This window comes from Nicotiana attenuata, chromosome 8, assembly GCF_001879085.1.
Source record: "Nicotiana attenuata strain UT chromosome 8, NIATTr2, whole genome shotgun sequence".
NCBI classification, from domain to species: domain Eukaryota; kingdom Viridiplantae; phylum Streptophyta; class Magnoliopsida; order Solanales; family Solanaceae; genus Nicotiana; species Nicotiana attenuata.
The window spans coordinates 24,452,556-24,472,408 of NC_031996.1; the positions used below are offsets into that span (position 1 = coordinate 24,452,556).

General features: G+C 36.5%; 2 protein-coding genes across 2 annotated transcripts; one reads left to right on the plus strand and one right to left on the minus strand.

Annotated features, from left to right (window-relative positions):
• Nucleotides 638–9,772, minus strand: LOC109231072 (probable methionine--tRNA ligase). The gene is made up of 17 exons (XM_019396616.1): nt 9,504–9,772; nt 9,253–9,397; nt 7,006–7,159; nt 6,546–6,701; nt 5,917–6,147; nt 5,616–5,759; nt 5,438–5,528; nt 5,191–5,297; nt 4,982–5,096; nt 4,320–4,438; nt 4,035–4,100; nt 3,497–3,625; nt 3,257–3,400; nt 3,038–3,167; nt 2,339–2,574; nt 2,158–2,259; nt 638–1,047 (listed from the first exon to the last, which is right to left on the minus strand). The coding sequence occupies exons 1-17, from the start codon at nt 9,619–9,621 to the stop codon at nt 817–819; spliced, it is 2,418 nt and encodes an 805-aa protein (XP_019252161.1). The 5' UTR covers nt 9,622–9,772; the 3' UTR covers nt 638–816.
• LOC109231073 (cellulose synthase-like protein D1) lies at nt 11,298–17,223 on the plus strand. The gene is made up of 6 exons (XM_019396617.1): nt 11,298–12,130; nt 12,717–13,146; nt 13,771–14,139; nt 14,702–15,077; nt 15,167–15,563; nt 15,936–17,223. The coding sequence occupies exons 1-6, from the start codon at nt 11,529–11,531 to the stop codon at nt 16,882–16,884; spliced, it is 3,123 nt and encodes a 1,040-aa protein (XP_019252162.1). The 5' UTR covers nt 11,298–11,528; the 3' UTR covers nt 16,885–17,223.

Here is a 19,853-nt window from a genome sequence, read left to right on the forward strand (position 1 = left end):
CAGAGTGTGCTCTTAGAGTTAACGATCCCCATTTCCCACTACCCAGTAAGTTTCTTACTCAAGAGTTGTAGTTCCTTAATTAGCCTTTTTAACCCAAAAAAAAAAGTTCCTTAAAATAGTCCAGGACTAATAGCCAAAAAACCAAAAAAAAAAGGAATATTTTCAAATTTCTTCCGACTTCAATATATAACACATGACCTTTGATAGGAAGGTGTGGAGGACGGGAACTAGGGTTGAGTTTAGGGGATAGTCGGGCGTTTTCCTCATTGTATCGGCTAGTTTGATCGTGTTTTGTCCATGACCGTTTGCGGTTTTTTTTATTTTTATTATTATCATCATTATTGTTGCCCTTCCATTTATTTGCTATCTCTTACGGTGCTGATATTATTTTTTTGGTTTCTGTTGTTGTTACGAATTTATTGTCTCTGAGCCAAGGGTCTCCCGAAAACAGCCTCTCTACCCCTCCGGAGTAGGGGTAAGGTCTGCGTACACTCTACCCTCCCCAGACCCCACTAGTGAAATTCTAGTGAGTAGTTTTTGTTGTTGTATATAACAGAAAGATCCTTGTTCCAAAAGTGAATCAAATAATTAAAATTTCAGAAATGAAAATTGTACTTCTAGCTAGTGCTGTTTGAGGGAAAGGAAGTCGCGACGTGCCATTATTAATTGATTCAAAACTTTAGCAACTGTGGTAATATTGCCAACAATTGATAACAGTAAGTTTGTTAACTATCAGAGAACTAAACAAGAAAACACTTTAAAAGCAAAGGAAGGTATTACATTCCTTTTTCCTAATAAATGAACCAAAGAATCAGTCTACCTAATTGATCCTTCAGAAATGGATGCAACTTTGCAAATACCAGATGATGTAGTGAATGGTAAATCTTTATAGCAGGCAACCAACTCCTTATTTGTATGCAGATCCAACTGAACAGTTTCCCAAATCTTCTTCTTAGAGTTCAAGACATCATCAGGCTTGCCATCAAACCCCGGGAATGTAACTCGTTCCCCAATTGCAGCATCTTTAGGTGGCTCAACTAATTCAACCTGACGTTGCATCAAATATCCAGATAAATGATCAGAAAGTCTATCCTAATAAAAATCCAATGAAACATATAATATCGGCAAGTGGATAAGTACACTGTAGATGTTAGTCGTATAAAGCATGTTGCTCAATACTATTGTTGATTACTGGTGTTTTAAAAGGCGTTTTCGGGGCGAGGCGCACCAAAAATGCCCCGAGGCGATGGTTGAGGGACGAAAGTCTCAAGAGGCGAACGCACAGCAATTCGGGGCATACGCCGGGGCGCTGAAGCGCATTTTTGTAGTGAGGCGTAAACCAAAGAGACTTTTTCAAATTAAAACCAAATTTGCTGAATAAATCCTTAATATAGTACCCAAATTCTCAAAAGTCGGCTTGTAATTATTCAAAAGTTTTAAAAAGGAACTGAAACATTAAATTTAAAAGTCAAGACCTTTTTTTATTACTAGAAGCTCTAATTTATGGTCTTTCTCAATTCTTTATCTTGTCCGCTAGTCTGCTACTATCACCCAAAAAACGAACAATTAATTTATTTTTGCAAATACAAAGAAAGCTCATTCTCCTCTATAATAGCAAGTTCAAAATTCAAATTGCAGGTTATCATCCTTATTGTTCCTCTACGTAGAAAACTTTATGCTTTTCAACTCAAGTTACTTATGCTGGTAAGTAGTGTATAATGGATTGTTTTGACTAATATTTGTGGGGATGGAGCACATCAATATATATTTTTCACTTATTTATAGTTTTCTTCAATTTTTATGCAATTTTACCTATTTAAAAATATTTACTCTAATTATATTATTTTACGAAATATTAAAAAATAGATACCCATGGCCCACGCCTTTTAAAACGCTGTTGACTACTATCACAAATATATTTGCTACTTGCAAGGGAACACTTTTTCGATGTTTCTACCTAGTGAAATAAAACAAAGCAAGAAAGTAGACGTCCTTAGCAAGAAACTCAACTTTTCCATTTGAAAAGTATGTTAGCCAGTAGACATTATTTCAGTATTAAGCAAGTAAAATGTATTCAAAAACACAAACACATTTAAGGTACATAGCAATTTTACCAAGATAACATGGACAGAGAGATAAGCACAGATCACAGTTTACCTTAGTGTGATCGCTATTAGACGCAGCAAGAACCATTGCCTGGGACTTTATCCCCCTCATGCTAACTGGTTTTAGGTTGCATAGAACGCAGACCTTCCGATTCTGAAAAGGAAACGTCACTGAGAATAAATTCACCAGCTCATTTTATATTTGATACTTGCAAAAGGTGGAGAAGCCAAACCTGCATCTCCTCAAGTGGAATATAGTTTACAAGGCCACTAACAACAGTTCTGGGCAGAGCTTCACCAACATCAATCTCTTCCACGTACAATGAATCAGCATTAGGATGTTTTTGTGCCTTCGTTATGAGACCAACGCGAATGTCAAGTCTACTAATGGAAATTTCTCCTTCGACAGTGGCTGGGGCCTTAGATTTGGTTTCAGAAGATTTTTTTGCACGTTCCTTCTTATTACCATCTGATACACAAAATAGAAAAACTAAAGTAAGCCATAATCCATATGATTCTCATGCAAGAATAGAACTAAACTGCAGCCATCAACCATGGCGGACTTGAGGTAGAACTAAGATAGGAATCTGACAGGATCCCAAGGTAGATGCATAAGCATAGATGATTTACTTGTCTCTTTTGAAAGCAAAAGGTATCTGTATGTATTCTTGAAAATCTTAAGTCTTTGGAACCAACCAGAAATCTTCAGAGACAATGAGGAGTTAGAGGTCTGGTATTAAGAAAACAAGAGGATCAAAAGAGAGGTGGTCAATAGGCACAGTCGAGAAGTGCCTCGAGGAGGATCAAAGCTTGCTAACAAATTTATGCCTAAAGAAACTATAAGGCTCCTTAAACTCTTCATACCCCTGTCGTAGAAATAAATAAACTCATCACAGCAAGTCAAAAAATATGGAAAAAGAAAAAATTCCAACCTGATATTTTTGTTTTGTTCAGTTGTTCAGCCATCTTTTTGGCATCAGTTTCTGCCTTCAGAGCCCTATCTGCCCTATCTGCCTGACTTCCTGCAAACTTCTCTCTGTAGAATTCAACTTCTTCATCTTTCTGTATATTATCATCAACAACAATTATAAACCAGCCAACAAATGAAAGAATGAATAAACATGCAGTAAAAAAAGACCGAAATGCATTACCAGCTCCTTGAACAATGGTGCTGGTGTTCCAATTTTGTGACCTGCAGGTATAATGTTCCATGGTCTTTTGCTATTGGCAACGTCACCTTTTTCATCAGCCAGTGAAAGTTGTGTTTCAGGAGGCAAGTTGAGCTGCTTAAGCACCTGTGAATCAAGAGGGAAAAGCATCAAACACCTAAGCACAGACAGATGGCATCAACACAAAGTTCAAGTTTGCAATGATGGCAACAGAAACACTACCTCACGTGAAAAGGATGGCATAAATGGCTCTAAAAGACATGCCAGAAGATAGACTAGACCACAAGCAGTTCTCATCACTATGGAACACGAACGCCTATCTTCCTTGTAAAGTTTCCAAAACTGACTTTCCTACAGAAAGAAATACAATGTGATGAGCAATTTGAGATCAGAAACCATAAGAATACCCATAGGTCATTACCCTTGTCACATGAAAAGTTCAAAATTTCCAACATGTTAACTAATCGATTACTATAAATTGGATCGGATTTTGCTGTTTTTTTTCTGCAGTACCTCGACGTGACATGAGCGTGAAAGGGGTTCAAGAATCAGCTTTCTTTTTATAAGGGCTAAAATCACTTATTTTGGCTTTTTTACCCCATATTGTAGGGTGGATCTCGAAAGATATGAAAGATCTCCCTCAGTTAAAAATTTTTTTTTTTGCTCGATAATTCAGCTAGTTAATCTAAAATGAGAGTCACATCGCATAGCAGTTATAGATCAAAAACCCAGATAGCTAGAAAGTATTTGACAGGATTACCTGCAGATAACCGTTTCCTTCACCAGAAACAGACATCGCAACCTTCAAGCCTTGCTTTAATTTAACCTAGACGAATTGCAACAGATGTTATCAAACATTGGAAATAAGAGCACCAATCAAAATAGAGTAAGCTGCAAGAAAATATGTCACCCGTGGCGGATGAGTCACTTTATTATCGTGGCATTTTCTTTCTTTCTTTCTTTTTTTATTTTTCTTTACTTATAAAATAAGATCACATGACTTCTAGTTCACTAAAACTGAGAGAACCCGTGGTGGATGAGTCACCTTCTCCATGGCTTCTATATACTGCTCCACGTAATTTCCAACTTTTTCACCCAATGCCTTTGTCAAGGGATGTGATTCCGCTCCTTCAACATCGGGAATAATGGAACCATAACCTGAAGCTGTATGAGAGCATTGTCAATAAAGATCTGACAGATATGAGGGAAAAGGGGATAAGACTTTTCCCCGGGTAAATATGAAGGAATCTAGACAATTAGCAAAATGTACTACTTTCACCCAAGTAAGTTACCCAACATCTTTTCCTCTAGAAAAAATTTCTTCCTTCATCTTTTTTTTTTCTGCTTTCTAATCTTATATCTTTTCTATTAACGTTTTCTGCTTCTAAAATACTAGTATCACAATTCAATGAGGCCAAGTAAGAGACTTCTTTTTTTTATTTGTAAGAAACATAAATAGAGATTTGTAGCAATCAATCAGACAAGCACGGGATACTAACAGCAGAAAAAACATGAGCAATGTAGTAAACCACGTCATTTTTTAATACATAAACCGGAGGGATTGTAGCAAAAAAATAGACAACAAAATAAGCTGCCAAAACTTTTGCAAAACACAAAATACCAACAGAGAAGCAACTTTGACAACTAGAAAATCCATCAACAGGGAACAACTATGTAAATATCTAAAAGAACAGGTCGCTGAAATACCTGAATCTTTTGCGATGAAGCTCAAGACTCTATTGACAAAATTGCCTAAGTTGCTTAGCAACTCACTGTTTAACTTTGCTTGTAGGTCTGCCCATGTAAATAAAGTGTCTGAGACCTAGAATAACCAAAAATATTTAGTGATAGAATGGCATTACAAAACTGGGAAATATTGAACAGCAAAAAACATTGTCAAAGCACCATGGGCCTACCTCTGGCCTGTTTGTCAGCAAGTAATATCTCCATACTTCTACAGGAATATTTGTATCTTTTGCATCATTACCAAAAACTCCTATACCCTTGCTCTTAGAGAATTTGCCTGATTAGGACAACCAAAAAAGAGAAGGGAAAGATTATCAAGTCAGAAAACATGGAATAATGTAATATTAACTAGTATCTCCTAACTAAAGTTTCAAGAAGCAATTACATATTGCAACGCTCAACTAATTTCTAATTAACCTGCTTCATAGTTCAAATATTCTGTTACGCTGATAGTTTTCATAAGCGTCCAGTTTTCACCAGTTCCGAGAAGCGTAGATGGGAATATTACCTGGACATACAAAATAATTACAAACCCCCTAACTTCACAAAATTAGTAGGCTACCAGCAAAGAATTTCAAAGATTTTTAGAACTTACAGTGTGAAAAGGCACATTGTCCTTGCCCATAAACTGATACAGTTCCACATCATCTGGATTCTTCCACCACTTCTCCCACTCGGTTGTATAGCATGAGGTGATTGAAACATATCCAATAGGAGCATCAAACCACACATAGAAAACCTAATTACCAATCAAATGAATATTGTCGTGAAGCTAAGATCTTAGATAACAATTTTTGTGAACTTCAAATAAAATCAACAGAATAGAATTTATAGCCGGATGTGGACTAACAATCACAAAGTTATGAGTTACAATCAATCGTTTTCAATCAACCAACCTTATCCTTGTATTTTTCATGTGGTACTGGAACCCCCCATTTCAAATCTCTAGTTATACATCTTGGTTTAAGTCCTTCTCTAAGCCACGCATGTGTTGTGTAGATAGCATTCTGACTCCATCCCCCAGCCACTGACATGTTGTTGACATATGCTTCTAATCTATCCTTCAGCAAAGGGAGCTCAAGAAACAAATGGTCTGTATCTCGGATACATGGAGTGTTGCGACAAACCTGTTGAGTAACCAAGCAAAGACTTAAGCAGTTAGTTAATTTACCACATCCATATTTTTAGTCAAATATGAGTCCATAAAACTTTCTAAACATCCTTATACTCTTAGTCCAATATATGAATAAGATTATGAGGAACTTTTGTGCTTCCAATCCTTCGTACATCAATTCCATTGCAAGAAAATTAATCGTCTGCAAATCATGTGATTCAGCTCAAACAAACGATCAAATATCTTGCTGAAGGAATTTGCACTCATTTTCAAGAAACCGATGTGTTTAACTAAAATGAGAGTATACAACATAAAACCTAGTAAAGAATATGCACCTGCTAAGACGAAAGCATATAAAATTAAACCTAGTAATGAATATGCATCTAACAGAATATGAGACGAAGTGCGAACCTTGCATTTTGGCTCCATTAGTTCTGTGGGATTTAAAAGTTTCCCACACTTTTCACATTGATCTCCTCGTGCAGAATCATAGTTGCAACCTGGTGTTGGACAGTTACCCTCTACAAGTCTATCAGCTAAGAACTTTTTGCAAGTGTCACAGTAAAGCTGCATAAGAAAATGAACTTCAGCTGGGGAAATGTCAACTACGCTACAGCTGTGGTCCGTGCAACTTCAATTAAAGAAGTATTTAAAAGCTTGATGACTTGAAATCATACATATGTTTTTGGTGAGTTTCCTTGGATTCAATGACATTTCTTGTCGCTTCTTATGTTGGAATGGACTAAATTCTAGTGTGTTCACGTGTACGGTAGGAAGCCAACAAAGCTAATGCTAAACGCGTAGCAATCGAGGCAAACAACAGTTGCAAAAGCTAATTTCCAGGGAAATAATCCATACTACAATCCGGTACCTGTTGCATTGTATTCTCAGAAAGCCAATTATTCTCAAAGAGCTTCTTGAAAATTGCTTGACAAACTTCTGTCTGCTGTGGCGTTGATGTGCGTCCAAATTCATCAAAGCTTATGTCAAACCATTTATAGACTTCTTTATGAATAGCATGATATCTGCAAAGCCAATAAGAGGAGAAAGGAATTGTGAAATGGGGTTGTGTTCATGTTGACTCCCTCTGGTTAAAAATTACATCTCTCACAACCGAATAAAGTAAAAGGATGAATTACAAGGACTCAGAAGAAAGCAAACTTTAATTTTCAAAAGGCAAACCAAGTATATGAAAGGTAAATTTTATTCTTCAACTCCTTTCCTGAAGGTGTCTTAACCATGATGTTTTAGCCCGCCTCTTTTGGAGCTCTTGGAATAATCATGTGAAAAAGTCTACAGAAACATTTAACTGCTATTTTTTGTTATATAAACCTACAAATTTCATACTGGTACATCATTTGCTGTTGTCTGGACTTCAATTGGATTAAAATATCTTTAGCTCTGTCAATATAACACTTCAATAAACATAAGAAAAAGGATAACTTGGAAGCTTAAAAACCTAACGAGACTTAAAATTAATTTCCTTGGTCAGTTGGTCCAAAACATAATATATGAATTGGGAAAACTTAGCCAATTATTTAATATGTTACCTGCGGCGTACTTAACATCACAAAGACACAAAGACCACCGTGTTCAACATATTTCTTGAGAGAAAAACTCGATATTTTTAATAGAAGAGCCATTTGTTCGTCTAATGTCTCTAGGTATACGTAATATGCTTGACAAGAACCTCATCTCTGTCAAAGTAAATGTAACAGCCCACGAGCCGCTAGGGGTTCGCTGTGAAACTTTCCTTGGGCAAATTATACATGGGAATTGGGGGAGAAAGTTAGGGGTCATATAAGAACAAGATAAGGATTCATCTGTTGAGGTGTCTTTTGGGTTAAAGCCCAAAGGGACAAAACCGTGTTTGTAGGCTAAGTTGCCCCGACACGGCAGTTTAGGTGCCGCATCCGTGTCGATACAACACTAGTATGGGTGTGGGTATAGGATCCATACCGGATCTGGTCAAACGATTTTGGGTACTTTGACCACGACGGACGAAAAAATTAGAGACGAGATACAATTTGATCTCAGAAATCAGAACCAAAACTAGGCTAAATTTAAAGAAAATAGAATAATTTATCCAGAAAATCAATCCTTTACTTACCTAGAACTTGAGAATAAAAAAGAAATCCACACTTTACAAGCTATAAGTAAATATTCCACAAAATTTCTCATAATTTAGAGATATTTTTATATTTTATTTCTTGAATTATTTTTAGCCGGATCCCCGCACCCGTATCCGTACTAGGATCCGTATCTTCGAATCCTAGAATTTACATCTTGAAGGATCCGACCTTTAGATCCGCACCCGTATCAAACACCCGCACCTGTGTCCGAGCAGCTCAGGTTGTAGGTCACTAAAGGAGCAACTCTATCATTGCTCCAATGCTCACCCTCGCACAATAAAAGCACATACTAGAGCTAATTTTATAATCACTACCAATAAAAATCTAATCTTTACCATAAAAACATGATAAACCCAAGAACTTAATACCTATTACTAAATGGAAATCTGTAAGTAAAAGATACTTGCAACAATTGACTACTAAATTAGTAATAAAAATCTAATCTTTACCGGTAAAACAAGAGAAGCCTAACAAAATTTCACACCTATTAGTACTTTATGCCTTCCCCAACACCTATCTCACCCACTGAATTTCCTCAATTGCAACAAAAGTATTATTTGGGGGGAAAGGCCATTTCATCTGTCAGTACGACAAAAAATGTTTTCGTCCATGAAGTCATTTTAGTTGTGGAAAATATTTTCCACCGAAATCACTTCATTCAAGTTTCAGCTGGAAATCATTTTCCTTTCCAAATATCCCAATTTCTTACTCTTGCTGCTTACTTATATTAACATTTAGACATTAGTAATCTTTTCTTTTCATAACCGCCAGCTTGTGCGCACTAATTCCACAGAATGCCTGCTCCCACCAACAATAGGTAGCGAGTAACTCTATCCACCAAGACCGGACATTATTAATTTATTCCAATCTACCTTATTAATATTTAATAGTCAAAATATCATAAAGCATTTTAAATTCTGCCCTTTACACCAAAGGCACCTAAATTCCATACTAAAAAAGGCAAATGCAAAATAAATTTTGCTTACTCGTCACAAATTTCCTTAGGAGTACAATTTTCCTCCAAAGCTTTAGTCTCTGTAGCAGTCCCATACTCATCTGTACCACACATGTATATTGCATTGTATCCTCTAAGTCTACAGTATCTCGCAAACACGTCAGCACTCAATACACCTACAAATTCCACCCAAAAAAATCAATTTTTCCAATTCCAAAATAAAAATAAAAAAAACCAAAAAAACAAAGCTATAAACAAATAAATAAATAAAGTTGTACGTACATCCAATAATATTGCCAAGGTGAGGAACGTTATTGACATAAGGCAAAGCGCTAGTAATTAGGATGTTTCGTTTGCCTGGGATTGGGAGTTTCGGAAATGTTTTGCAATTTTCGCCCATTTTTTGAGAGATCTGCTAGGGTTTAAAAGAGGTTTTTTTTGGCTATAATTGAAAAGCAGATGAAGAAGACGAAGAATAGAGAATGCTACTGTTTAAGGTAAGAGAAGCGTTATAATTTATAGACTGAATAAATTAACGGAATGAGGTTCTCTTTGGCAAGTGGTTTTTATGGGAAGAATATTCAGAATATATAAATACTTAGGGATATTTTGGCTTTAATCCCTCAAATATTGATAGATTTTAGTTTTGGTCCTTATGATATTTGGATAAGCACATTTAATCTTGGATTAATTAAAATGTGCAGTTTTGATCCCTTTATTATGTACCATTATATCATTAGTATTTGCTTGACTTGGTTTTGTTTGTGATCGATTTTATTGATTTAGCTAGCGTTTGGCCATAGATCCCAAAATTTATTTTGAAAAATCTGATTTGGGTGAAGTTTGGTTTGAAGATGAAAATGTGTTTGGACATACGTTTTCAAAACATATTTTCCAACTTTATTTTGGAAAAACATTTATATAATTTTCAAGTTTTGGGATTTTGGCCCAAAATCAGCTCATTTGGGATTTCAGATTTGGCATTTGGCCAAATGTGGACAAAATTTATGGCCAAACATGAATTTTGAAAATAAATCCCAAATTTATTTTGGCAAAACTCATGGCCAAACGGGGGCTTAGTAATTAAGAGAGACCTTTATGAGCATAATTCGTCCCTTAACTAGAATTGAACTCGATAGAGGGAATTTAAGGGGATTCGTTAGTTAAACGACATGTCAATTATTTTAGGAATCAAAGATTGTTGGGTTATTGTATTGAGTTTAGAGATATGTTAATCCAGCAATCATATTGGGCTACTTAGTAATTTTTTTTTATTATGTCGGGAGAACTTTAGAGTAACTATAAAGTTGTCTCCGTATGACCTATATAGGTTACCAATTTGAGCCATGTAAACAACTACTAATGTTTGTATTATGATAGACTGTTTACATCACACCCCTTGGGGTATAGCCAGTGGCGTAAGCAGAAATTTTTGTAAGCGATGTCAATATTTGAAGAAGTGAACAAATAAATAACACCATAACTAAAAGCGGTATTATTTTTCATATTTATACCAAATACTTTTTTTTTTATCTATAGATACATATTTACTAATTGTTTTGATGAAGTGGATAAGGTGCCTACGCCCTTGGGTGCAACACTTCCCACGCATCAATGCAGATGCTTCGTGCACTGTGCTGTCTTTTTTAATGCTCGAGAGAGGGAATATAATTAAGAAAGGATTAGTAGGAATCCGAAGATTCTATTAGTTAAATTAGATCCCAAAATTGATATAGCTAATAAATTTAAGTGAATTCAAAAGAAACAATAGAATTGATTAGTTAACAATGGGGAAATCACGAGCTAAATTGTCTTTCATAATAAGTAGTAGTAGTAATTCTTTTCGGCATGCATTTTTTCCTAGCCTTTCTTTTTCTTGCTAAATTTACAACCTTCTTTATTTGAGAAAAAAAAAGAGGGGATTATTTTTGGTTTGTCTTTTTTTTTGTGTGTGTGTGTTTTGGGTTTGGGGGGGGGGGGGTANNGGGGGGGGTAGATAAGAGAAGAAGAGGCTAAGAGTAAAATGTGGAGAGATGTTTGTTAAAAAGTGATAAGAAACTTTGAAACCACTGAAAATCAAGAACAAAATTTTAGGAATATCAAGAATGCACTGTTTTTTTCCCTTTTCCAACTTTACCATATCTCATTGGTAAAAACTAAAACAGTGCATTCTACTAACGATTCTTTTATGTTTTTCATAATTCATTGCATGAAAAGCCATGAAGATGTCAATACAGACCTCTTCTTGGCAGTAATTTTCAAAGAATCATAGCATACAAGAAAAAATAAAAAAGAAAAATATTTGCAATGGCGACTTCTTCGAATCCAAGAAAAGTAGATTCCTCGAACAGACCACCTCAAGCGGTCAAATTCTCACGACGCACGTCCAGTGGACGCGTCGTGAGCCTATCCCGGGACGATGATCTAGACGTCCCGGGGGACAGTCAAAATGATTTTATTAACTACACTGTAATGATGCCACCAACCCCAGATAACCAACCAGGGGCTGATGCAAATGGTGACAAGCCAGATGGTCCTGGACCATATGGCTCGTCGAGATTCAGGACCGAATCCCAAAGGAGAATGAGTAGTCGTGGAGGCGAAGATGATGATGGTGGTTTTGGTGGTGGTGCGCGTGGTGGAAATGCATCGGGTTTGGATCGTAGGATGTCTGTATTGAAATCGAATAATAAATCGATGTTACTAAGGAGCCAAACTCAAGATTTTGATCATAATCGTTGGCTTTTCGAAACTAAAGGAAAATATGGTATTGGAAATGCATTTTGGCAACAAGATGAAGGATCATATGATCATGATACTGGAATGAGTATGTCTGATTTTATGGACAAACCATGGAAACCACTTACAAGAAAAAGCAAAGTCCCACCTGAGATTATTAGCCCCTACAGGTTTGAATCTTATATTTGTTAACAAAAGAAATTTATATAAATTGTGATTCATGGTAATAATCTATGTTGTGCGAACTCTCTAAAACAGTTGCCGCACCTATGTCGGATCCTTCGAAAATACATAATTTTTGGAGGATCCGACACGCACCCCGACATTTTCGGAGAGTTCGAGCAACATAGGTAATAATCATAAAATGAAGAAGTTATTATTATTTCGCTCAAAAAATGTAAACATGCATCAGAGTATTTTTGAAGAATTAACCTAAACAGCAGTCGACCCAATCACTTAAACTAAAAATAACCAGCGGGGTATAATATATAATTCATGTGTAATATGTGTGAAGGGGAGCCTTGTCGTAACTGGTAAAGTTGTTGCCATGTGACAAGGAGCTCACAGATCGAGCCGTGGAAACAGCCTCTTGCAGAAATGCAGGATAAGACTGCGTACAATAGACTCTTGTGGTCCTGCCCTTCCCTGGACCCCACGCATAGCGGGAGCTTAGTGCACGTATAATTGGAGATTTCAGGTTTTAAGAGTTTCATCTTGTGGTTGTTTTCTGATCTATTTTTTCTGTTCCAATTTCAGGTTACTTATTGTTATCCGGCTAGTGGCATTAATTTGTTTTTTGACATGGCGAGTCCAAAATCCAAATTATGATGCAATGTGGCTATGGGGAATGTCAATAGTATGTGAACTATGGTTTGCATTTTCATGGCTTCTTGATATTCTTCCAAAATTTAACCCCATTAACAGATCTGCTGATTTAGCTGCCCTTAAAGAAAAATTCGAAAGCCCGTCGCCTTCGAATCCTCATGGTAGATCAGATTTACCAGGAGTTGATGTGTTTATTTCTACAGCTGATCCTGATAAAGAACCTCCTCTTGTTACTGCTAATACTATACTTTCAGTTCTTGCTGTTGAATATCCTGTTGAGAAACTATCTCTTTATATTTCTGATGATGGTGGTGCTATTCTTACTTTTGAAGCTATGGCTGAGGCTGTCAACTTTGCTCAGGTTAAATATTTTTGTTCATCTTGTCTACCTTAAATTATAATAATATCTACTTAGTGATTATTCCGATTGAAGGGGAACGCTGGAGCAAAGGTAAAGTTGTCTCTGTGTGATCTATAGGTCACTGGTTCGAGCTATCTATGTTGCAGGGACTCTCCAAAATGTTATTGCACCCGTGTCGGATTCTACAAAAATACACTACTTTTGGAGTATCCGACACGCACCCGGCGACATTTTCGGAGAGTCCGAGCAACATAGCGAGCCATGGAAGCAGCCACTAATGCTTCCATTAGGTTAGGCTGTCTATATAACACCCCTTGGATGCAGCCCTTTCTCGAACCCTGTGTGAATGCGGGATGCTTTGTACACCGGCCTGTTCTTTTTAGTAATTATTCAGATTAGAATTTTGATCAAATTTTAGCTAGTCATGGTAGTACGTTTACTTTAGTTGGAAATTTATTTTTGTCTGTTAATATGTGTACTTTAAGTCCTATGCTTTTAGGAGGTTTTTTGCCATATTAGAGAATCTTATACCAGTAGAAAATATAGAGAACTTTCAGTAATTTTTTGCTTCATTGGATGGAATATAATACTAATGATGCTTGTATTTCTGCTGGTTAACTAAAGATTTGGGTGCCATTTTGTCGAAAACATAACATTGAGCCAAGGAATCCAGACAGTTACTTCAGTCAGAAGACAGATCCAACGAAAAACAAGAAGCGTCCTGATTTTGTGAAGGATCGACGTTGGATCAAGAGGGAATACGATGAGTTCAAGGTCAGGATCAACGGTTTACCAGAAGTCATACGCAAAAGATGCGAAATGTATAACTTGAAAGAAGAAATGAAGGATAAGGAACTTGCAAAAGAGAATAATGGAGGGGAAGATGTTAAAGCTCAAAAGGCAACTTGGATGGCTGATGGCACACATTGGCCTGGCACTTGGTTTAGTCCTATTGCGGATCACTCTAAAGGAGATCATGCCGGAATTTTGCAAGTAATACTAAATTCTTTTACAGACTTCTCTGCCTTTATTATCATGAACTTATTTAATGAAATCTTTGTTTTTCAAGTCATCTTTTGGACATCTACCGTCAAACCTCTCTATAACAGTCTCATTTGTTCTGGTCATTTACTGGTTGCTATAGCGAAGTGTTGTTATTGAAAACATATGTTATAGTATAACATGAAAAATTGGTTTGAAAAAAAGTTAGCATTTAAAATGAAGTGTTGCTATAGAGGATTGTTGTTAGAGAAATCTGACTGTACAGTCAAACCTCTCTATAACATCCTCGTTTGTTTCGAACATTTTCTGGCTGCTATAGCGAAGAGTCGTTATAGAGAAATTTGACTATAGAATCAAAACTCTATATAACAGCCTCGTTTGTTCCGAATATTTTCTGGCTGCTATAGCGAAGTGTTGTTATAGAGAACAAATATTATAGTATAACATGAAAAATTGGTTGCAATAAGAAAACTTGGTTGTTATAATGAAGTGATGCTATAGAGGATTGTTGTTATAGAGAAGTTTGACTGTAGTACTTTTCTTCTCCTTGTAGATAATGAGCAAGGTGCCGGAAAATGATCCAATAATGGGAGGTCCCAATGAAAAGCAATTAGATTTCACCGGTATTGACATCCGAATTCCCATGTTTGCGTATGTGTCTCGTGAGAAACGGCCAGGTTATGATCATAATAAGAAGGCAGGAGCGATGAATGCTTTGGTGAGAGCTTCTGCGATTCTTTCAAATGGACCATTTATACTCAACTTGGATTGTGATCATTACGTCTATAACTCCATGGCCATTCAAGAGGGTATGTGTTACATGATGGATCGAGGTGGTGATCGTATTTGCTACTTACAATTCCCTCAAAGATTCGAAGGAATTGATCCCTCTGATCGATATGCTAACCATAACACTGTGTTTTTTGATGGTAAGAAATGTGCATTACATTGTTTTCGCGATATGTGTAGTAGTAAAAAATCCTCATTTCTCATGACCTTTGTTTTTATTTGATGACAGGAAATATGAGAGCCTTAGATGGTCTACAAGGTCCTGTATACGTCGGGACTGGATGTATGTTCAGGCGCTATGCGCTCTATGGTTTCCACCCTCCACGAGCTAATGAGTACACTGGCTTCCTTGGGAAAAACAAGAAACAAGCTAAAAGTATTACTATGCCATCAGACTTAGATGATGATTCACAACCTTTAACAGGACATCCTGACTTGAACTTGCCAAAGCAATTTGGAAATTCGACGATGTTCGTTGAGTCAATAGCAGTAGCTGAATTTCAAGGACGGCCTCTAGCCGATCACATTACTGTTAAAAATGGCCGGCCACCTGGCGCCTTGCTCATCCCGCGTCCTCCACTAGATGCACCAACTGTAGCTGAGGCTATTGCAGTCATCTCTTGCTGGTAATAAGAAGAATCTTTATACGATTTTACTTAATTTTTGGATTCTTATCAACTTGTTAGCTATCCTATGAGTCATGACTACCTGTTGTTTCTCTCATTTCGTTCATCTTACTATCTGGTTGTTATTTATGCTGCTTTTACATATCTTCTTGTTGTTGCGCTTCTTGTTTTTCTCTTTATTAATGTGGTGCTTATGCTTCCCTGAGCCGAGGGTCTACTGGAAACAACCTCTCTATCTCGACAAGGTAGGGATAAGGCTGCGTACACGCTACCCTCCCCAGCCCTACTATGAAGGATTATACTGTGTTTGTTGTTGTTGTTGTATCAACTTGTTAGCTATTTTCCACTTATTTATGTCTTTATGATTCATAGGTTTGAGGACAAAACAGAATGGGGAGATAGAATAGGATGGATTTATGGATCAGTGACAGAGGATGTGGTCACTGGATACAGAATGCACAATCGTGGATGGCGATCTGTCTACTGTATAACGAAACGAGATGCTTTTCGTGGCACTGCACCTATCAACTTGACAGATCGTTTGCACCAGGTGCTTCGTTGGGCAACTGGTTCAGTCGAGATTTTCTACTCTCGTAACAATCCAGCTCTAGCCAGCCCGCGTCTTAAGTTCTTACAACGCGTTGCATACTTCAATGTTGGTGTCTACCCTTTTACCTCAATCTTCCTTGTTGTCTACTGTTTCATTCCAGCACTTTGCCTCTTCAGCGGACAATTCATCGTATCAAACTTAAGCATACCGTTCCTTTCCTACCTGTTACTCATTACTGTCACTCTTGTTCTCATATCACTTCTTGAAGTCAAATGGTCTGGTATAGCCCTTGAGGAACTATGGCGAAACGAGCAGTTTTGGCTCATCGGTGGCACGAGTGCTCACTTTGCTGCTGTAATTCAGGGACTTTTAAAAGTTGTAGCAGGCGTTGAGATATCGTTTACATTGACATCGAAATCTGCCGGTGATGAGGATGTAGACATATATGCTGATTTACATATAGTGAAATGGACAAGTTTATTTATACTTCCATTGACAATATTGGTGGTGAATTTAATAGCAATTGTTATTGGAATTGCAAGGACAGTATACAGTGTGATACCACAATGGAATAGGCTATTTGGTGGTGCATTTTTCAGTTTTTGGGTGTTGTCTCATTTATATCCATTTGCTAAAGGATTGATGGGAAGAAGAGGAAGAGTGCCAACAATTGTATATATATGGACAGGGCTTATATCTATTACTGTTTCTTTACTTTGGTTATCTATTTCTCAAGGTACTAATACTGATGGAGGAAACTTTAAGATATAGAACAACGACGACTACGACGCCTCAGTCTGAAACAAGTTGGATCAGCGATATGAATCCTGTAGAAACAGGAAGACATACAAAAAGGCTCAGTCTAAAATAAGTTGGATCGGCGATATGAATCCTGTAGAAACAAGAAGATATACAGAAAGGGGTAACCTTTTTTTATGTAATGGGAAGGTTATGAATTCCAAGATTGTAATTGTTTTTGATATTACAGAAAGTTATAAGTATATGAGTTAGATTTAGCTTTGTAGGCCTCCATATTTTGTTAATGTAAAGGAGTAATGTTAATAGCTCAATGGTATTTTATTAATAAAGAATAAGGTGAATTACGGGAAACATCCTCTCTATCTCCACAAGGTAGGGGTAACATCTGCGTACATACTACCCTCCCCAGACCTCCACTATGTGGGATTACACACTAGGTATGTTGTTGTTGTAATAAGGAGAATTACACATACCTTCTTTACTATTTTAACTTATACGGTCAAACCTCTCTATAACACCATTGTTTGTTCTGTTACTATTTGACTGCTATAGTGAAGTGCTCTTATAGAAAACATATATTATAGGTGTATTATCACTTTTAGCCCATGCCAGAAACTATTTATATTCAGTAGCCAAAAAGTGTATAAAATTTGTATGATTTTTGTATAACATACTGAATGTGTGTGTGTGTGTGTATATATATATACAAAAATATATATTTTTCGGCTATTATTTTAAGAGCGGCTATACAATGTTATTTTATACTCCATTCGTTTCAATTTAGATGAGGTAGTTTGATTCGGCGCGGAGTTTAAGAAAAAAAAAAAGAAACTTTTGAAACTTGTTGTCAAGTTTAAAGGCTAAAAATGAAATGTGTCATTTATTTTGGAACAGAATAGAAAGAAAAATACCTTATCTAATTTGAAAACGGAGAGAGTAACATAAAAAATTGATTCCAAAGAAAACTTGACCGTTATAATGAAACGTTGTTATAAAGGATGAATGTTATAGGAGGCTTGACTGTAATACATACTTTCTTTATAATGTCAAATGTTACAAGTACCTTCATACTCTCATATTTTGTATAACAAAACTATAATGTAATCTACATAAGAACAAGTTTGTACCAGATGTGTTAATTATATATTTCTTTCTATTTTCTGCCACAAAACTACACTATTTTATTCTTATTTTAATTATAACATACATATATTTAATATTTCATGCATGTTGCACCAAAAAAAATATATATATATTTCATGCATGATGCAACTCAACTGGTTTTCAATTGTATTCTTACATAAAGGGTCTCAAACAAATATGAGACGTCTATTTTGGCTAGAAACAGATTGTATATTGACTAAAGTAACCTTTTAAAGTCTAATGTTAATTCTTTTTTCTATTGGAGAAAATTAAAATTACACTTGTAATTAATTATGTGACTGACGTAGCAAGACATGTGGATCAGTAGAAAAGTGACAGCTGGAGAAGAATACTTAAAAGAGACGTGAGTCTAAATAGGTACGAGCAAGGCGTCTAAGAGACAAGAATAAACGGTTGCTCGGGTCTCTTTATCATTTGAAGAGATATCAATGAAATGAATCAAGACAGCAAAAAGTACAGATTCGTTAACCTTCAATTAATGAGTATGAATGATTAGAAACTTTACAGAATCTTCATGAAACAGTTACGATTGCCAAATATAACTTTTCATTAATATCATTAATTGCTCATTATGACTCGATTATGAGAAGGAAGAGACGTTGTACTTAGAAATAGCTATAAAAGAGGGAGAAATGACATTGTATGGACACGTTCTGATTATTATTGGAATATACTTATTTATTTTGCTTTGTACCGATTGCTTCACTATTTCTCGTTCTAATTTTTCCTTTTTCATTACAAAGGTATTCTTTTATTTGATTATCAAAAGCCCGAGTACTTCTAGAATAAGTTTTGATCGAAATTCCTATTTTCTGGTTAAACAAATTGGTTCCGTTACAGGGAACCTCATAATCTCCTTACTTTCCAAATCTATTCTTCTATTAAAAAAATCATGTCGAACGTCAACGACAACGGCCAACAAAATTTACAAAACCAACAAACTCAGCAACATCAGTTGAATAAACTAAATCAACAAGGAGATGGAACTCCAGTCCCCTCACCACGAAACTCTCCTCGACAGTCTCGAGAGGGGACTCCTGACGGATCTGAATCAAATATGAATGAGCAGCGTGAAAACGTTCAAGCTATTGATGAACCGTTGAAGCAATTAATCGCCCAACAGGTCAACAATGCTCTTCAAGCTTTTGTCAGCAGGTTGCCGACTATACCACCAACTCCACCTCCAAACAACAATGCAACCGTAGAAAATCCCCGCTCAGGACTCGTTAACTCAGGCAGCGGAGGAACTCCCAGCGAATCTCGTGATGGAGGATCAGGTAGCCCAGTTAACTCTGATTTACAAAGTTTAGTACTAACTTTGCAGAAGCAGCTCAAGGAACAGAGCGATCGCATAGAGTAGATACCTGGTGTACCGCCTGTAATCAAGGGAATAGATATGGAAAAATACTTTCAACAACCTTGGAAGCCAACTGCCGCTCCTTTGACAATTCCAAAAAAATTCAAGATGCCCGATATCTCGAAGTACGATAGAACAACTAATCCGCGGGATAACGTAACTGCGTTTACAACTAGCGTAAAGGACAATGACTTGACCAAGCAAGAAAGTGAAAACACTCACGAAGGGAGCACTGACATGGTACTCTCTTTTACCTGAAAATTCTATTGATTCTTTTGCTAAGCTTGCAGATTCATTTATAAAAGCTCACTCGGGAACTCAGAAAGTTGAAAAGAGGATGGAAGACATTTTCAAAATTAAACAAGGGGATACAGAGTTGCTCAGGGAATTTGTAGACAGATTCCAGCGTGAAAGGATGATGTTGCCACGTGTTCCCGATAACTGGGATCTCTCTCTTTTT

Bases quoted from the DNA above. Each gene is read 5' to 3' on its own strand.
- LOC109231073 (XM_019396617.1), top strand. From the start codon at position 11,529: ATGGCGACTTCTTCGAATCCAAGAAAAGTAGATTCCTCGAACAGACCA. The intron at 12,131-12,716 runs GTTTGAATCTTA...TTCCAATTTCAG, and splicing joins GAGATTATTAGCCCCTACAG to GTTACTTATTGTTATCCGGC. The intron at 13,147-13,770 runs GTTAAATATTTT...GGTTAACTAAAG, and splicing joins AGGCTGTCAACTTTGCTCAG to ATTTGGGTGCCATTTTGTCG.
- LOC109231072 (XM_019396616.1), bottom strand. From the start codon at position 9,621: ATGGGCGAAAATTGCAAAACATTTCCGAAACTCCCAATCCCAGGCAAA. The intron at 7,160-9,252 runs GTAAGCAAAATT...TTGGCTTTGCAG, and splicing joins CCTAAGGAAATTTGTGACGA to ATATCATGCTATTCATAAAG. The intron at 1,048-2,157 runs GTAAACTGTGAT...ATGCAACGTCAG, and splicing joins CTAATAGCGATCACACTAAG to GTTGAATTAGTTGAGCCACC.